The sequence below is a fragment of the Cyprinodon tularosa genome, unplaced genomic scaffold (assembly GCF_016077235.1).
Source record: "Cyprinodon tularosa strain WSP-4 unplaced genomic scaffold, ASM1607723v1 ctg199, whole genome shotgun sequence".
NCBI lineage: Eukaryota > Metazoa > Chordata > Actinopteri > Cyprinodontiformes > Cyprinodontidae > Cyprinodon > Cyprinodon tularosa.
The window spans coordinates 2,602,593-2,620,905 of record NW_024038729.1 but is presented as its reverse complement, the minus strand read 5'-3'; the positions used below and the strand labels follow the sequence as shown (position 1 = coordinate 2,620,905).

The window sequence follows — 18,313 nt, the reverse complement described above, 5'->3', positions numbered from 1 at the left end:
TACTAAAAGGTTTTTCTTTAACTGTTTTAGAAGTTTTGTACTTTGCTCTGTTGCCTTGGGAGCTTTGCAAACTAAAAGATGTTGGCTGTGGTTCAGAACAGCAGCTGCTTGGACTGCGCCACATGTGAGTCATTTCAGCTGCTTCCTTATTCAGGGGTCACTGCAGAAGGTCATCACAACTGGTGCACTGATTTTAACATTTGGGGTTTTTATTTATTCATTTTTTAATACGAGATGGTTCCCCTGGACCAAAAGGAGCTAAACCCGCTACACAGAGGCAGCACTAGAGCAGCATTCTGGATATTTGGACCGATGTGAAAGTTTAGTTTAAGTCATATTTTTCAGAGGTCGGAATCTGATGTGAATTTCTGTATTTGTCATGATTTACAGCTGTTTTGATCCTCTGTGTTTCCATTCTGTCTATTTTACTCACCATGCAGCTCATCACATCACAGTATTCCGGTTTCTGTTTCATCTACGTTGGATTCTTCTGTTGCTTTCTGTGATTCCTTTATGTTTCCTGAAATTGATGGGTCTGTAGCTTCCTTAAAACATGGAGTAATTGCTTAATTGTGAAATATGAATGTTCTGTTTCATTACTTTGATGGATAACAGTTGTCTTGTTCGTGGTTCACCTTTATTAATTTGGCTATTTTAGGAGCATATAATTATTTTATGAAGATATTACTCTGGGATCAAATTTAAAAAATCCTCCATTTCCTGTATTTCAGTATTAAAAGTGTCCAATTAAACCTGTTTGTTAAGCATTTTAGTCGCAGTTCTATTTCTTTTTTAGTTATTTAGATACAGTAGATACTCTGACTGTAAATATGGGCTGAAAAAAAAAGTTCTTTACACAGAAGCAGACTTCTATATCCAATAACTCTGCTTCTAAATAACTAATTAGAAACGACAGGCATTTAGCATGATTTCATTGGGTCAAATGTACTTCTATTGTTATACATGCGGCCTAACATTGTCCACTCATGCTTTAATATGGGTAAACTAAGGTTAGTCAACCTTAGAGTGTGAGGATGGAGCTTGCACCATGGCAAGGCAAGGCAAGGCAAGAATATTTGTAGCACAGCTCAGTACAAGGAGGATTCAAAGTGCTTTAAATGAAATAAACAATACAATTGAAGAAAAATAAAAGCAGAATAAATTGCAAATGACGATAAAACATGACACAAGCATGAAATAAAACAAACAAAACTGTTAGACCCCAACCTTGAAATAGAGCCTAGGCGGAAGTTTAACTGAATAAACTGATTACTCGCCTTCATCCACCTACGACAGCCAATCAGCTTTGAACCACACCTCCACGAAAGCCAATCAGCATCCAAAGATCGTCTTAAAAGGCCTCCGATCCGCAACTCGTCTGCTACCTAGTGCGCACGCGGTGGTTGCACCATGTGACTTCATTCATATGACCTCGTTTCAACCCACCTCCAGCCCCTGCTCCACCATCGTAGTAAACTTCATCACAGTGTCATTCCTCCTGGCCTCTTACTGCATTCCGCTTTCTGGTCCGGCAGAAGACCATTTGAGCCTGGTATTGCCAGAGGTTAATTCCCAACAGGGAGTTTTTCCTCTCCACTGTCGCTTCATGCTTGCTCATCATGGTCAGGTTCTCTCAAACTGTGTTATCCAAACGGGACTTCCATCTTCCAGGTCCCTGAGTGAAGATCTAGTATCAGCTCATGCAGTAGTCCACTGGATCTCCCCATAAAGCTCAGCAGACCGTCTCCCTAACCAGCAGTCAGATTGACCAACTTCATCTATCTCCACTCCACCACCAGTTTCAGGCCAGGGGGGGAACAGCCCTGTTCTTTACTCCTGTTCATGCATATCTATCGAAATTCAACGCTGTTGTTGTTTCCTGCCGAGGTCTGAGCGCCAAAGACTAAGTAATTGTATCAATACATTTCTTCTAATCGTCTTTTCTCTCTGTGAGAGTTTTTCGGGATAGAACAAACGATATGCCAGTTAACAGTTAAACTTCAGCAAGCAAAGGCTTTCAGACTTTTCCATTCTTCAGGAAGTTTGTTTCAGATCAGTGGAGCATAGGAACTAAATGCTGCTTCTCCATGTTTGGTTCTAGTTCTGGTTGGACAGGGTAGGCTGGAACTAGAAGACCTGAGGGGTCTGGGGTGTGATACACTGAAAGGGGCTGATCCATTTAATGATTTATAGACTAACAGAAGGAATTTAAAGCCGATTCTCTAAGCTACAGAGAGCAACTGGAACGACTTCAGAACTGCGCTGAGAGAAAAGGCTAAAAATGATTTAACCAGCATGCAAGAGTGCATGCAGATGTCGTGTTATTACAAGAGACTATAAAATAATCTGAATTCCCCCATATGCTTTCTGCCTGCTATAACACTAAGCAAAGAGGAATAGGTATTTTGAACTCACAAAAACACAAATGCCACAGTATTAAACACATGTACAGAACTAGAAGTTAGATCTAAAACAATAAAAGTATCTATTCATAACCAAAACATTTGTATTGTTAGCATTTATGGCACTTTCATGACCTCCTCATTTTTATACCTTTTTCACAGAACATTCAGATACTGAGATTATTATTAGAGGTGATTCCAGTTTCGGCCCAAATGAAGAAATATAATTTTTTTTTTTCACTTCCTGAATTATGACAATATATGCCTCTATCTTATCAAGTTTACTGATAATTAACGGTTCGTTAAAAACAAAACAAAAAAACATTTATACAAACATCTAGAAACGACCATAACCATTTAAAGTAACATGCTGCTCCAGGCTCCACAGATAAAAGAGGGGAAAGCAAGACTTAAATATAAGACAAATGTACAAAAGATCAATTCTGTATAAAACTAATGGGTACAATTCATAAAATATAAAAAATTAGATTTAATATCATCAGTTAAAATGTTATAAGAGTGGCCATGTGATTTTAGCTCATATCATTTATTAAAATAATTCAGGACAAAGGTGTTACAATGTTGGGTTTCTTTATTAGGGACAAAGACTTTTCTTCAGGAAAAACAGCTGCATCTCCTTTTGAAGGTGAAGAACCATGTGACTGATTGTGGGTCTGACCAGTCAGCTTCAGCTTCTGCTGAAGGGAAAATCTCTCTTGTTTAGAGCTGTGTGACCAAACCATGACACCAAGGATAAAACTGCATCCTCCTTCTCATTGTCTGCATGACTTAACACAGTGTTCCTAATAGAAAAAAATCATGTCTCTCTAAATTTTTGTTAACTCAAAAAGCTTCCAAAACTTTATGTTCATAAATTTAAGATTACATAAAACAACAGAAAAATAAATGAATTGTAAGATTTCAGACTAAACATTGACCTGATTGTCTCTCACACTATAAACACTAAAAAAAACAACTGTAAGTATCTAAAAAAAAACAAAAACAAACACACATTAGTGGGGAGTGGCGTCCTAGCAGTCAGGGCGTATAGATTTAGAATCCTGAGGTTCTGAGTTCGAGCCCCACTCCCAGACTGTCACTCTGGGTCCCTGAGCAAGACCCTTAATCCCACACTGCTCCCCGGGTGCCTCACTATGGCAGCCCACTGCTCCCCAAGGGGATGGGTTAAATGCAGAGATAAATTTCTCCAATGTGAGATCAATAAAGTTAAATTATTATCATGATAAAACACAAGAAGGCATGTGAAATATTTGGAGGACGAAAAATTTGCCATAAAGAACCTTAAGAGTCTGTATTTCATGTAAGGGCAGATCGTCATGATTAAAAACATAAATCCTGTCATGCTTGAGCAATGTTTTCCATGTCTTTGGGTTGAAAACCTGTGCTTTAGCTGTCATTGCAGCAGTAAAGAATGAGAGCTGCTCAGCTCCATACCCTGCAGCCCCCCTGCGCTCCTCCTTCACCCGGAAGTTCCCTTCATTACCTTAGATTTTACTCCTCTGAGCTCTTTCTAAAATCTTCCACTATATCAGCATTAATGATGTTTAATTTATCACTCCTGTTTGCAGATGATGTCACTTCCTGATCATGCTTATTTTCCCTTCCCTCCTGTGTGAAAGTATGTCATGAATGTGAGAAATGCTGAAATCACATATGCACTCTGAGCCCCGTCAGTCTGGAACTTCCGCAAAGCAACTGTGCGCTTTTTTCCCCCTTTTTTGCGTGAGTGCAAATCATTAAATGCAATACGCCTTCCGGAGCTCCTGCATGACCTCCATGCTCGCTCACATGCGATGAACATTTGAGCTGTCAGTCAAGCAGGAGGGACGGGAAACTGCCGGCAGCCAGGAGTTGTGAGGGGCCACAGCTACGGCGGCCCGTCTATCCTATAGTTTACTCTGCAGCTGGAGGTCACCAGACTGCACCCTTGAGAGGATTAACAAACTATTCTGCTTCCAAACACCAACAAATGAGGGGATTTAGGGCTCATTTTAAGAGTCACGCAGAGTTTACGTAGCGATTACTGAATTAGGGAAACTGGAGCAATAATTAATGGATGGTAACATGCGCTTTTCTCCCCTAAAGTTTGTTCCATAAAAAAAAAAAAAAAAAAAAAAAAAGAATGCAAGCAATAACCGGATTATATGTATTTATTTAATCAGTGAATCAGTCCATTTATATGCCATTCTCAGTTACTTTCATATAGTTCCAAATGGGAAACTTCTTGTTGTTACACCTTTGTATAATGGGCCCCTCTTTTAGAAACTATATGCAGTTTGTCCCAACTGTTATAATTAAACTAGTTTAGGCTTATTCCACACGTATGAGCAAATTTTGCTTTCCCAAAGTTATATATATATATATATATATATATATATATATATATATATATATATATATATATATATATATATATATATATATATATATATATATATATATATATATATATATATATATATGTATTTATTATGAGTTATCATTAGTTACAGGTTATATATTACTTATAACTAAATATATATATATATATATATATATATATATATATATATATATATATATATATATATATATATATATATATATATATATATATATATATATATATATATATGTATTTATTGTGAGTTATCATTAGTTACAGGTTATATATTACTTATAACTAAATATCATATAACTAAAAACGTATTAGATATAAGTTATTATTAGTTATTATAAAATTATTTATCATTTTATAATAGACATATATTTATTGAGATATTCACTTTATATAAATCTATCTATTTATATGTGTTTGTATATATATATATATATATATATATATATATATATATATATATATATATATATATATATATATATATATATATATATATATATATATATACATATATATACACATATATACACCAGTGGCGGCCGGCCCATAGGGGGCGCTGGGGCACCGCTCTCCCTGATAAGAAGAGAGAAACGTAAAATATATTTTTAGAAATTAACTCATAAATGTCAGTTTTACTCTCTAGACTGTGTACCTATAAGCAAAACAAATTATATAAACTACATTTCCCTATCTACTGTCATTAATTTGTGGATTTCCACAGACAGACTACCATCTCTGTTCTGGGGGCGCTGATCAGACTGACCCACATTTGCAGAGAATCTGTCAATCATGTACTATTGCTAGGTGAATTTAATGGCCAATCAGCGTCTCGGAACTTTATGGTATTGGGGCTCTGAAAATACTGCGCTTTAACAGGCTTCTGAACCCAAGCGCAGGTGCAGACAGTTAGAGGGAAGATGGCGAATGTAACGACCGAGATGCAGCTTCCAGCAAATTCGGTGAGATCCTTATTTATCTACCCGTTTGCCAGAAGAACATCCCTGTTGTAGGATATGAACATTTCATGTCATGGTTATTGTGACTGTGACGAATCCACCTCGTCGCTTAAAACAACCTCTCTAACTTTGCGCACCACACACACATTCTTGTTATACTGTGTTTGTGAGGACCAATACACTCGCGCTGAGACCAGTAGCTCCATGAACTTAAAACACACAAGCTGTTCCTGGTTACCTGCTGGCGTATTGAGGGTGCACACTTAATATTTCAGTGGGGTTAGCCGTGTGTGTGTGTGTGTGCGTGTGGGTGTGTGGGGGGTGTGGGTGTGTGGGGGGTGTGGGTGTGTGGGGGGTGTGGGTGTGTACGTGTTTATGCTACGGGGACTTGTCATCTTCAGTCTGGCTGCGTCTTTGCTGGGTTCAAACCCAGTTTGGTGTAATTGAATAAGTCAATGAATCTGTGTAAAAGAATTAAGTTGTAAAAATTATTTGTTTTTGTACATCAATTGTTTGTGGAGGTAATATATGGACAAAACTGATTAATGAGAAGAAATCAGAAATAAGAGAGCCTGTAGGGGCTTAAACTATTTAATGAGGGCTGTGGGAAGAAAAGCGGCAATTTTTGTTTTCTGTTTCTTTGTTACATTGCTGGTAACTGGAGGGAGGCTGAGGCCCAGAGTATCTTGTACATGTTTAGTTTCTTTTGCACCCTGTTTTGAGTTTTTGAGCTCAATAAATCACCAACACCGGTAACCCGACTGAGACTGGATTCTTGGAGGCCAAAGAACCCCGTCACATTGACCCAAATCATCACTGTTACTGTTATTATATAGTAAATTAAATCATTACTGTTAAATTGTATGTATTGTCCAACTGTTTATTTGAATTCTTATTCCGGATTAGTTGGAGACATACACTAGGCTATATCAGCCCCACCAAAAATATTTTTCACCAGCCGCCACTGCCTTGGAACCCAAACAAAATGCAACATTTACCCTCTTGCCCCCATTCTGTTCAATGGGATTTTCATTAGGTCCTTTTTACAGCCCGTCTAAATTATTCAATTACCGCTTTCCTCCACTTAACATCCCATCAATGTGCGTGGATACAGCACTTATCAATCAGTGTGTTTAGGTGATCTTTTAAGGTTTGTACTCATTATTGAGCGTGTCAATTATTGACTGCTAGAGAAGAAGCCCCACCCACCTACCCTACCCCCTTGTTCATATAGTCCAAAATAAAATACTTCCTTATCAGAAATATATAAATAAAAAATTGTAGGTCTTACAAAAAAAATAAACAACGTTTTTATTGGTTTATTTTTTTTAACTGCAAGCCCAAATTACCAGAAAAAAAAGTTTTAAATCTATCACCACCTAACTCTATGGAATTCACATATTTAATCAAACAGCTGAAATACATATAAATTTTGCGCCTTTTGGATTAGTTTGGTAGTGAATAAAGAGGATGTGTGAAATTAATTTCGAACAATAAATGAAATGAACAGTCCGTTTGAAATGTTCCAGTCCCACATAATAACCAGGCCTCATCAGTCCACTATTACAACTTATTTGTTGTTTTTTTCCTCGTATGGGTTTCAGGCCTGGTTCGGTGTAGTATTACTGGTCCCTGGAAGTGGGAGAGGCTGGGAACATTTCCACTGAGTTGTCTCCTCCCTCGAGGATCAACTAACTGTTAAATTGTGACAGATCAGAATGGCATCATGTCAGAAGAACCTCCAGGCTATAGAGGGTGTTTCTGCTGCGGTGAGTAAAACTTCTGTTCCTTTCATCTCAAAATAACAGTATAGTTGTAAACCGAGTCAAATATTTTTTTTTGTCAATTGTATTTTTCATTTAAAAAGCCTGTTGTTGTTTATTATTTTTTTAATCAGGAAAACAAAGACAAAAGAGGGCAATTTTCTCCTTTATTCTTGCTGCATCTCCGCAGTGGCTATTTCTGTGCAAACTCCAACATTATTCATACATAGTTTTTGTCATTTCAAAGAGTCTTTAGTAAGAGGTTAGACTTACTAAAGACAACTAAATTCAGAAATATTGAAACCATTTTGTTGAGTTAACTTGTATTAAAGAGGATAAAGATCTGTCTATCCTCATTAATGGTATACAAGCTGAATAATGTGCAGCCAAAAAGTATATTTTCATTAGATTTCGGCGGAATTCAACGATTTAACGACTCGGCTTCCATTAACTTTGTTTTATTTTTACACCTTCATTCTAATGGGTATTTATGTTTATTTAATTTAGTTAAAAAAATCTAGATTAAATTATTGGAAATTATTCTGAATAATAGATATTTTCCGATAAGAAGATAAGGGAGCTGAGCTGAAGGTCAGGCAGCATCTTCAGCGGGTTAGTCTGAGCCGCTGTCCGCGGTGCTGAAGCGGGGCTCCTCAAAACGATCACAAATGTGAGCGGAAAAACTAATATACAATATACCTGCAAAAAAAACAACAATAAATTAAATAAAAAAAATATGAATTAAATAAAACACATGAAGATTAAATAAAATAAAATAAACTGATAGATTACAAAAAAAATCAACAAAAAGTAGGAATTCGTTAAATATAAGGCCGCAGAGATCAGCAGTAGCCTATTTTAAAAACATTATTAATGTTGTAAATTGAATTATTCATACCTAAATCAGGTGTTTAGTTATAAAACACATCACCCACCATATCTGATGAATTTATGCATCGTCCTGTAATATATTTATCCTGCAGCTTGATCAGCATTAACGCTCCTGCGGACAGCGGCCCGTCCAGGAGGGTCCGGCCGCCCAGCGCTGCTTGTTGATCATTGGGGAATTAAAGAGCAACGCGGCGGGGTTCGCCTCCTCCTTGTGGTTTCCACGGGAAAACGCACCCTTTGCTGAGATTTTAGCGATCGCTGCCAAGCTTAGCTTTCGATATCAAAGCAGCTTCAGCGGGGTGTGCAGCCTGTTTATCCTCCTCATTCCTGAATTCAATGTAGCTTCAAAATTATTTGGAATAAAGATACAGGGCTTTTCTTTCTTATAATTTAGACAAACATCGACTACTTAGATTTTTTATGTGTTGTGAAAAAAACTGTCCAAATTAAAACAAATTCCTTTCTGGTGGAACCTGAAAAAAGAAGCGGATTTGAAACAATACCAATAATAATAAAACATTTAGGTTAAGTTTTGACTCTTCTTTAAACGCATTTGCAAGACTTACAACTGCGATCCCTGATGGAGATATCAGTTAACAGCTGCTTAGATCGAAAGAAAAAAAAACACTGTATAAGTGAACTTGTAATTACATACAATCATCAACATAAAATAATAAGATATGAGTAAGAATAAAATATTTTTGTCTTAATATTCTAACCTCATTTCTTAAAAACAATAAATACCAGTGTGTAAAATGATAAAAAAAAAAGAAAATAAATTAAGGTAAAAACACTTGGATTATTTCAAGTAGAGCTCCCATTTGTATTACAATAAAATATCCAATATTATTAATACTAATTATTATTTTCATTAGTGATTATTTGGTTTTTAATAATCTTACTTGATATTTAGGCCTGAAATGTTGATAACTGATACAGCTTAATAATAGATATAATGCTAAAATTCTTTTTTTCTTTAATTCAGTACATATTTTATTTTTAAATAACTATTTTTTTATATATATAACTTACTAATATAAATAATAATTGTAGGATTGTATGGAATAACTATCATTTCTTTTTTAAAATATTTTCCTAATTATTATTTCTATTCAATTCTACGTTCATACTAATAATAATAATACAGATCAAAACAACTGTCATCTTAATGTGTGGCAGTTTACAACTTGAACAATGACGTCTGCTGCTTGAGAATAGCCTGTGGAGGAGGGAGGAGGGAAATAAGCAGGCAGTCAGAGAGAAGTGCCCACCCCCTTCTCCCCCTTTGCAACAAACCTGCCTACTGTAGCAGAGCGGCTGACGGGCTGTGATGCTGCAGCAGTTTGCGGATAAAAGTCCCGCTGCGTTGCTGCAGACATAAAGAACCCAGTTGGATGTCTGTGGATGCTGAGCAGGCTGAAAACCCTCCGCAGGACTTTAAAGCATTTAAACAACAGAAATGTAAAGTAATCAATTGTTGTTCTTGTTTTTTTTTCCAGATAAAATATAAATAAAGAAGCAAATTTTGATATTTTCAAGTATTCACATTTTATTTATTTACAGAAAATGAAAACAGGACGGATGCTTTCTATGATTCATTGATATTTTTTGTATTCTTTATTTATTTTTTAATTAGACCAGAATGTTATTTTTAGCAATGACCTCATTATTTGTGTTCCTGCAGAATCTGCACCATGGAGGTGGCTCCAGAGTATAGCACCACAGTTAACACTTTCACTACCAGAGCTCTGTTGGTGGCATGCCTCACTCTGCTGCTCTCCGTCTGGCTGTGGCTCCGGCAGCGGGGGTCCATCCCGGGCCTGCCGGGGCCCTTCGCCTGGCCCGTTATCGGGAACGCCGCGCAGCTCGGCACCGCGCCGCACCTCTACTTCAGCCGCTTGGTGAAAAAATACGGCAACGTGTTCCAGATCCAGCTGGGCAGCCGCGCGGTGGTGGTGCTGAACGGAGACGCCATCAGACAGGCGCTCATCAAGCAGGGTCTGGACTTCGCCGGGAGACCGGACTTCACCTCCTTCAAGCACATCTCTGACGGCCACAGCATGGCGTTCGGGACCGTCTCGGACGGGTGGAAGACGCACCGCAAAGTGGCCCAATCCACGGTGCGCATGTTCTCCACCGGGAACCCGCAGACCAAGAAGACGTTTGAGCAGCACGTCCTGGCCGAGTTTAAGGAGCTGCTGCAGCTGATGGTGCAGAAAACACGGGAGGAGCGCTTCTTCCAGCCGAACACCTACCTGGTGGTGTCCACGGCCAACGTGATGAGCGCGCTCTGCTTCGGGAAGAGATACTCCTACGACGATGAGGAGTTTAGGGAGGTGGTGGGCAGGAACGACAAGTTCACGCAGACTGTGGGAGCGGGGAGCATCGTGGATGTGATGCCCTGGCTCCAGTACTTCCCCAACCCTATTAAAACCATGTTCGATGAGTTCAAGCTGCTTAATAATGACTTTGTGGTGTTCATCCGGGATAAAGTCATTGAGCACAGGAAAACCATCGAGTCTGGTGCCATCAGGGACATGACGGATGCTTTTATTGTGGCTCTGGACCAAATCAGAGAAAAGTCTAGACTCTCATCTGAGAAAGACTACGTGACCCCCACCATAGGGGACATATTTGGAGCCAGCCAGGACACCCTGTCTACTGCACTGCAGTGGATCATTCTCATCCTTGTCAAGTAAGCAACTCTAAGCAGTCTAAAGTCAAATATTTGAAATCAGGTTTATTTGATAAACAGATTTTTTAAAATCACTTTTCATAAATATGTAATTTAGATCCACCTAACAATAAAACGATTAAAAGACAGGATAGTTTAACTGATTGTACTTACTTTTTACCTGCCAAATCTAATTAAATTAGTTGTATTACATATCTGCTTTTATAGACTTTTTAAAGGGACAATTTATCTTAAAAAAAACAAAAAATTTATCTGAATTTTATCTCAAATGAGTAACGCTTTATATTTGTAGATCTATTAGACTCTTGACCATTGCTGGCATATTTTCTATTTAAGTTTTGTCAATCTAAATTTGGGTGACTCAATTAACCCCAATAGCAAAAAAGGCAAATCCTTTGAATTATTTTTATCACTTGTATTCTAGATCTGTTTTCAGGTCCAATCAAGTCAGCCTTGGTTTGACCATTTTATAAACCTTAATCCCATTATAGAGACATTTCAGCAGCCTTATCTCAAGTTTTCAGCCATTTTGTTTAGACTGAGAACAGAAGGCATTGTGTTATTTAAAAAAAAAATCTGTTTAAACAGATTTCAGACTGATTGCATCGGATTAGTAAGCAGTGCTCCCGGCATTGTGTAGGCAGTGCAAAGATATGAGGTCCTACAGTGTGTGTGTTATGTAAGAACACTTAGAGCAGCTGAGGGAATGACAGACACTGACAGGGACACAAAGAAATGAAACTGAAGAAGGGAGAAAGTGAATGACTTTACAGGCAGGATACAGCAAAGGGTTCAACTGTTTTCCTCAAAGAGTCTTCTGTTGAGCCATCGTCCAAATGTGGGTTTAGACAGAAGGGTGTCTGACGTCTCACCTCTGACTGTAGGTACCCTGAGATGCAAGCACGTCTTCAGCAAGAGGTGGACAGAGTTGTGGACCGGGTCCGCCTCCCCGCCATTGAAGACCAGCCTCAGCTGCCGTACGTCATGGCCTTCATCTACGAGGTGATGCGCTTCACCAGCTTTGTCCCCCTCACCATTCCCCACTCTACGCTCACAGACACCTCAGTCATGGGCTACACCGTGCCAAAGAACACGGTCATCTTCGTTAACCAGTGGTCCATCAACCATGACCCAGCAATTTGGTCCAACCCAGAATCCTTCAACCCAGAGCGCTTCCTTGATCCCCAGGGGGCGCTGAATAAAGACCTGACCAGCAACGTTCTCATCTTTTCATTGGGACGGCGGCGGTGTATTGGGGAGGAGCTCTCCAAGATGCAGCTGTTTCTCTTCACGTCCCTGCTGGCGCACCAATGCAACATCATCACTGACCCGGCGAAGACCCCAACCCTGGACTTCAATTATGGCCTGACTCTTAAACCGCTCAATTACTCCATAGCAGTGTCTATGCGGGAAGATTTGACTCTGCTGGATGCAGCCACCTCTCCACTGCTGAAAAAGGAGTCTTGATTAGATTTACAGAAAAGGACTGAAATGAAACAAATGAAGAATAATGGTTGGACCCAGGCTTTGGTCTATGCCTTTAAATACAGCAGATAAACAGATGCAGACAAATCTCTTAACGCCTCTGCTTAATATTTGCACAGAGCCTTAAAATAAATATTTTATTGCTAAAGCACATCCTCACACACAAAAATAAATGTAGAATATGCAACCCAATTAATTAAATGGGAAATAAAATCCCACATTTTTGTATTTATTTTGAACAAATTCACCAGTTGCGTAAATATTGACACCCTCTGTTGACAACTTGGAGATCTCACTTTGAAACAGATGGTCTGTGGTGTTTAGAACATATGAATCTGATCATTCTACTACCAAAAAACCAAAGAAAACCAATGTTCAATTCACTAAATCTTTATTTATAACTGACAGGGTAAGAATTATGGGAGACTAATAAGCTTTTCATTGTTTTGCAGACTCCCCAAAAACCAGTAATGGTTCTTAAATTGTCTTTATACCCTAGAAGAACTCCACATTGTAATGATTGGGCCATTGTTTTGTTTACCTAAATGTGAAAGTGTTGTAGTCAAGCTAAAGAAAGGATGAAAAAAAAATCATGTTATGCTGCTGTAATTAAAAATTATACACATTTTTCAAGGTTTTTAACACATGTTTTACTACTGGTACGTATAACTGTGTCTAAATCTAAATATCTAACCTCTGGGGGTCTTGTTTGTGCAACCCAGAAAGCAATGGGACATCTGCTTCACAGGAGACACGATGCAGAACATCCACCCACATTCAGCATTAGTCAGATAGGCCAAGTAGCAATTACCTATGATCTTTGTATGTATCAGAGCTGAGGAGTGCAGTAAAAACAAGAAAACTGTCAGTTAAAAAAGAAAATGCAGGCAAATATGAAGCTCTGATCCACCAAAATATAGAAACACATAAAAAAAGCTGCTCCTTGCAAAGTTTGTACTGCTGCCGAAAAAGACTAACTGTACACTGAAGCCTTTTGCTGTAGCTTTGCTTCCCAGAGATCAGGGAGAAAATACACTTTATCTACGTTTTTGTATGAATCCTTTCAATTTTGCCAGTAATTTTGTATGTAGTTTCTTAAAAACTGTTTCTTTTGCATCTATTTTCATAACTGTGATGCTGCAAGCTGCAGCAAGTATCCTCATGTGACTATCCAGTAGTGATGCCGCAGTTTTAGGGACTGTGCTCCAGGAGAATAAGCTTTCTACTGCCTAAGCTCTTAAACTTCTGCTCTACTAAAATAAGATGTTTAGTAGCAAATTGTACATTAATATATTATAGTGTAAGTATATTACTCAGGAAAAAACACATAGATGCTTAAATCAAATATTATTTAATCTAAAGTGCTTTTTAAAATATATAATATTAAAGGATGCCCTGCACAGATGGCCAGTTTGGCATATAAATATATAATAGAGTGGTCTTATTCAGCATTACATTATAGAAATGGACCAGTAAGAGATTCACACCTAATCATAACCTTAAACTATACCAAGGTTTGATCACAGTAATTAGACGCATTACTGTCAAACTATGGGTTAGGGATTAGAGTGAAAGGTGAAGTAGCTTGCTGTCAGCCAGCTGACTGACAGTGTGCAGGAACAGGGGATGAGTAAAGGCAGTACTGGGTGACTATGCTCCATACAGCTTGCACGTTCTCATCCAAAGGGCATTAAACAGATGGAACTGTGTGATGGAAAATATGACTGTTTTTTTTTTTTTTTTCTCAAACTGAGATACTGGAAACCAGCCCATGTCTGCTGGATCATCTCTTCCTTGCTTATGCTGGGATAGAAATGCATGTTAGTAAAAAAAAGTCTCATAATGAAAGCCTAATCTTGTGATGCATGGGCAACGTGACTTCTTGCATATATAATATAACGTAACTACAGGTTGGTAATATTTAGAGGTCTGCTTTATTGCATGCAAGCTCAGTGTTTTTGTAAATCTTCTGTCAGAAACGCAAAACTGATTTTTTTAAAACTGAGAAAACCAAATAAAATGTTTTATCCATTTTCAGTTTCTGGTATATCTCTTTTGGCTGGACTCCTCCAAACACTGTTAAATTCATGTGGTGCAAAACATAGAGGAAGAAATACAATTACCTAAAATTCAAGAAGCAGAATTTTGATTTTAAAATATGTTTAAAAGGGCTTTAATTATTTTGTTATGGCCCCTGTATTAAAGACATAATATTAAATAGCTTTATGATAAATAATGATGACATTTACTGGCAAAAAAAAACAGCAAATGATAGGTCACTCATACCAGTTTTACTTTTTTACTGTTTTATTTTAACGATGATGGAAAAACTAGGTTGTTGCACTTTTAGCTTCAATCATATTGAGATAGGCTATATCTGAGAATTTCAGAGCTGCAAATGGCTTTTTGGTTTATTTGATATATCAAATAATGAACCCAGCATCTGCGACAGACGGGCGACCTGTTCAGGGTATACCTTGCCTCTCACCTATAGACTACCAGAGATAGGCCCCAGCTCTACTGGTCCCCAATGTAATAAGCGGGAGAAGATGGATGGATGGATGGATGGATGGATGGATGGATGGATGGATGGATGAACCCAATGTCCAAATCTTAGCTGTAAACTGTTTGTAGTTGGTGCAAGCAAAAACATAAACCTAAGTGCTTTTGTTGCTTATGATTAGGATAAGAATAATAAGCAACATTAATGTTCACCCTGACACACGACTGCGTTCCCAGGTTCACCACCAATCACAACGTGAAGTTTGCAGATGACACCACGGTGGTGGGCCTCATCAGAGACGACGACGACCAGGACTACAGAGAGGAGGTGGAGCAGCTGGTGGACTGCTCCACGATTATAACAGAATCATTTCAACAGAACCACTAATTCAGTTTAACAGCAAAAACAAAGTTGGTGGTCATAATCATTGATGGTCTGAGTATATTTTTTTTGTCAGCATACATGATGTCAGGTTAGCTTTAAATCTGTTCTTCTGAATGAAATCTCCTTACTAAGCTCTGACAAGGACATGTTCAAAGCTGCAGCAACATAAGACAACAAGATCAACATTGATGAGTATGCCATGACTGTACATGACTCTACATCAAGAGATGCATTGAGGACGTCAGCACCACAAATATCATAACCCGGGCCAAGCAACAACCCTGGATAACTGAGGAAAGCATGGAACTCAGCCTTCATCTCTGGTGCTAAAGAGTCACAGATGTCAGTGCAACCCTACTTTAACCGTGCCGTCAGGTTAGCGAAGCAGATATACAGTTGGAAAATCCAGGATCTTTTCTCCAACATCGGCAACACCAGGAGGATGTAACAAGGGTTATGGACAATTAAAGACTACAACACATCCTCCCCCCCGGTGGGTGCAGCTGATGCTGACTTCTCAGCACTCCAGCAGTGAAAGCTGTTTCGCCATCAGGGAGAGGAGGCACTCTGCTTTGACACAGTGTAAATGTGGAAGACTCTGAGGAGAGTTAGCCAGAGGAAGGCACCTGGCCCTGATAACATACCTGGGTGGTTGTTCAAGGAGTGTGTAGGTCAGCTGGCTGGTGTTCTCACAGACATTTTTAACACCTCGCTGGACCAATCAATAGTTAGCCTCGTGAGACCATCCTGATCTCGCGAGCTTTCAAGGTTTCACTCGCTAATCAGTCTGGAGACTCTCCGTTAAAGAAAATTTGGAGCCGTTCACCAAACGAACGTCCAATCAGCGTTGGCTTTGAGGCGGGTTGAGGAGTGACACAACGAGAAGCGCGACAGTTCAGTCTAAAGAACATGGCGGCTTCAGCTGATGAAATTAGCGTTAGCGTGGCTATCGACCAAGTTTTATCGGAATTACAGAGTATTTCTTCACCGAAGGAAGAGCAAAACACTGCTCTGGAGGCTTTTCTCAGAGGAAATGATGTTTTTGCTCTTCTCCCGACTGGTTTCGGCAAGAGTTTGATCTATCAATTGGCTCCTCTTCGTCGTCGCTCTGTTACGTCATATGCTTCGTTGATCTGGTTGGTTTATTTGGCCCGTCTATCACCAACATAGGCCAATCAGCAAATCCATCTGGCGGAGTCAGGTTAATCAATAGTGCCAGCATACTTAAAGTCTGCCTTCAACATTCTGGTCCCAATGAAGCCTCTAGTCACCTCATTTAATGACTACTGGCCCGTCGCACCGACTCCGATCATGATGAAGTGTTTAGAAAGGCTGGTAAAAGAACACATCATCTCCAGACTTCCCTGACATTCCATTTGCACCAAATTCCTGGGAGTGCACATCACAGACAACCTCACCTGGTCTGTTAACACCACCTCACTGGTCAAAAGGGCCCAGAAGCACTTGTACTTCCTGCGGAGCCCACCTGCCTCCACCCATCCTCAACCCCTTCTACAGAAGCACCATAGAGAGTGTTCTGACCAGCTGTCTAACTGTGTGGTGTGGAGGCTGCAGCGCCTCAGACTGGAAGAAAGTGAGAACAGCAGAGAGGATCATGGGGGCTTCTCTTCCCTCCATTAAAGACATTTCATCCCAGCACTGCGTGTCCTGAGCCCGTAACATTATCAATGACCCCTCACACCCCCACCATGGACCGTTCTCCCTGCTGCCCTCTGGGAAGAGGCTTAACAGGACCCATTGCAGGTCCAGCAGGTTCTGCAACAGCTTTTTCCCCGCTGCCATCAGACTGTTGAGCTATTGGTCTCTGCCTCACACTTGCATCATTATTTTGCACTACCAATGTTGCTGGACATTTATCATCCTTTTAAATAGGACACAACTCAATGTTCTACAACATTTTGCACCATATTTATTTTGCACTGCACCAAGCTTTTTTTTTTATATCACTTCCCTTTTGCACCATTATTTTGTTTTTTTTTCCTCCTACATTGTTACTCTTCGATCACTGCTGCACTTCATATTAGTTAAGTTTATCTTACTCCAACTGCAATCTCATTGCACTTTTGTAAGCTGTATGCAACAAAACTGTTTTGTATAAACTCTGTGCATACAAAATGACAATAAAGTTTGTCTAAGTCTAAGTTATAGTGAAATATATAATTTATGAAACTATCAATTTGGCTCACAATAACATGTAAGGCATGTCAGTAAATAAAAAATGGAAAACCCAAATGACCTTTGGTTAGTTCTATGCTACCATTAGTGCAAACAGGTTTATACATTTCATATCTACAGAACTTTTATTCAGATCAACAGGATATTTGGAAAAACAAATGCCTCAACCCTGAATTCAACTCAACAAGGCATGAGAAAACCTGAATGCATTCTCATCGGTTTCAGTGACAATATTTTCTATTTCATGAACAGGCTGCACACCAGCATGGCCATGTTTCATGCTCTCCAAGTACTCTTGGCCTGCATCCAGGTCAGGTGGGAACATAATGGGAAGTGTTTCTAAGATTTCCCCCCTGTTTTTCTTTTTTATCTCAGGCTGCCAGAACATCCTGTACTCGTTCAAAGTGAGGCATGTAGCTGCCGACTAACCAGAGCGTGACAGAATCAGACAGTAGATGGCTGCTGATACCAAGCGGCCTGCTCTCTCTTTTCCCCCCCCCGTCCTTCTTTTCAAATATGAAATTAATTCCCAAGACTAAACAGTCCCTGAAGAAACATGTGGCAGTGCTCCAAGCATAACATTTATGAATGGGAGTGAAAGCATGGCTTTTCTTTTGTCAAACTGCAATGACAAATG

General features: G+C 39.1%; 1 protein-coding gene across 2 annotated transcripts; it reads left to right on the top strand.

Moving 5' to 3' along the window:
• Positions 1-9,579: 9,579 nt before the first annotated feature.
• LOC119782895 (cytochrome P450 1B1) lies at positions 9,580-14,630 on the top strand. Of its 2 annotated transcripts, XM_038284083.1 has the most exons (3): positions 9,580-9,874; positions 10,098-11,108; positions 11,993-14,630. In XM_038284083.1, exons 2-3 carry the CDS (start codon positions 10,108-10,110, stop codon positions 12,573-12,575), a joined length of 1,584 nt encoding a protein of 527 aa, XP_038140011.1. In that variant the 5' UTR covers positions 9,580-9,874; positions 10,098-10,107; the 3' UTR covers positions 12,576-14,630. The 2 variants fall into 2 exon arrangements, with proteins under 2 accessions (XP_038140011.1, XP_038140012.1); XM_038284084.1 differs by lacking the exon at positions 9,580-9,874 and having other exon boundaries at positions 10,064-11,108.
• The last annotated feature ends 3,683 nt before the right edge of the window (positions 14,631-18,313 follow it).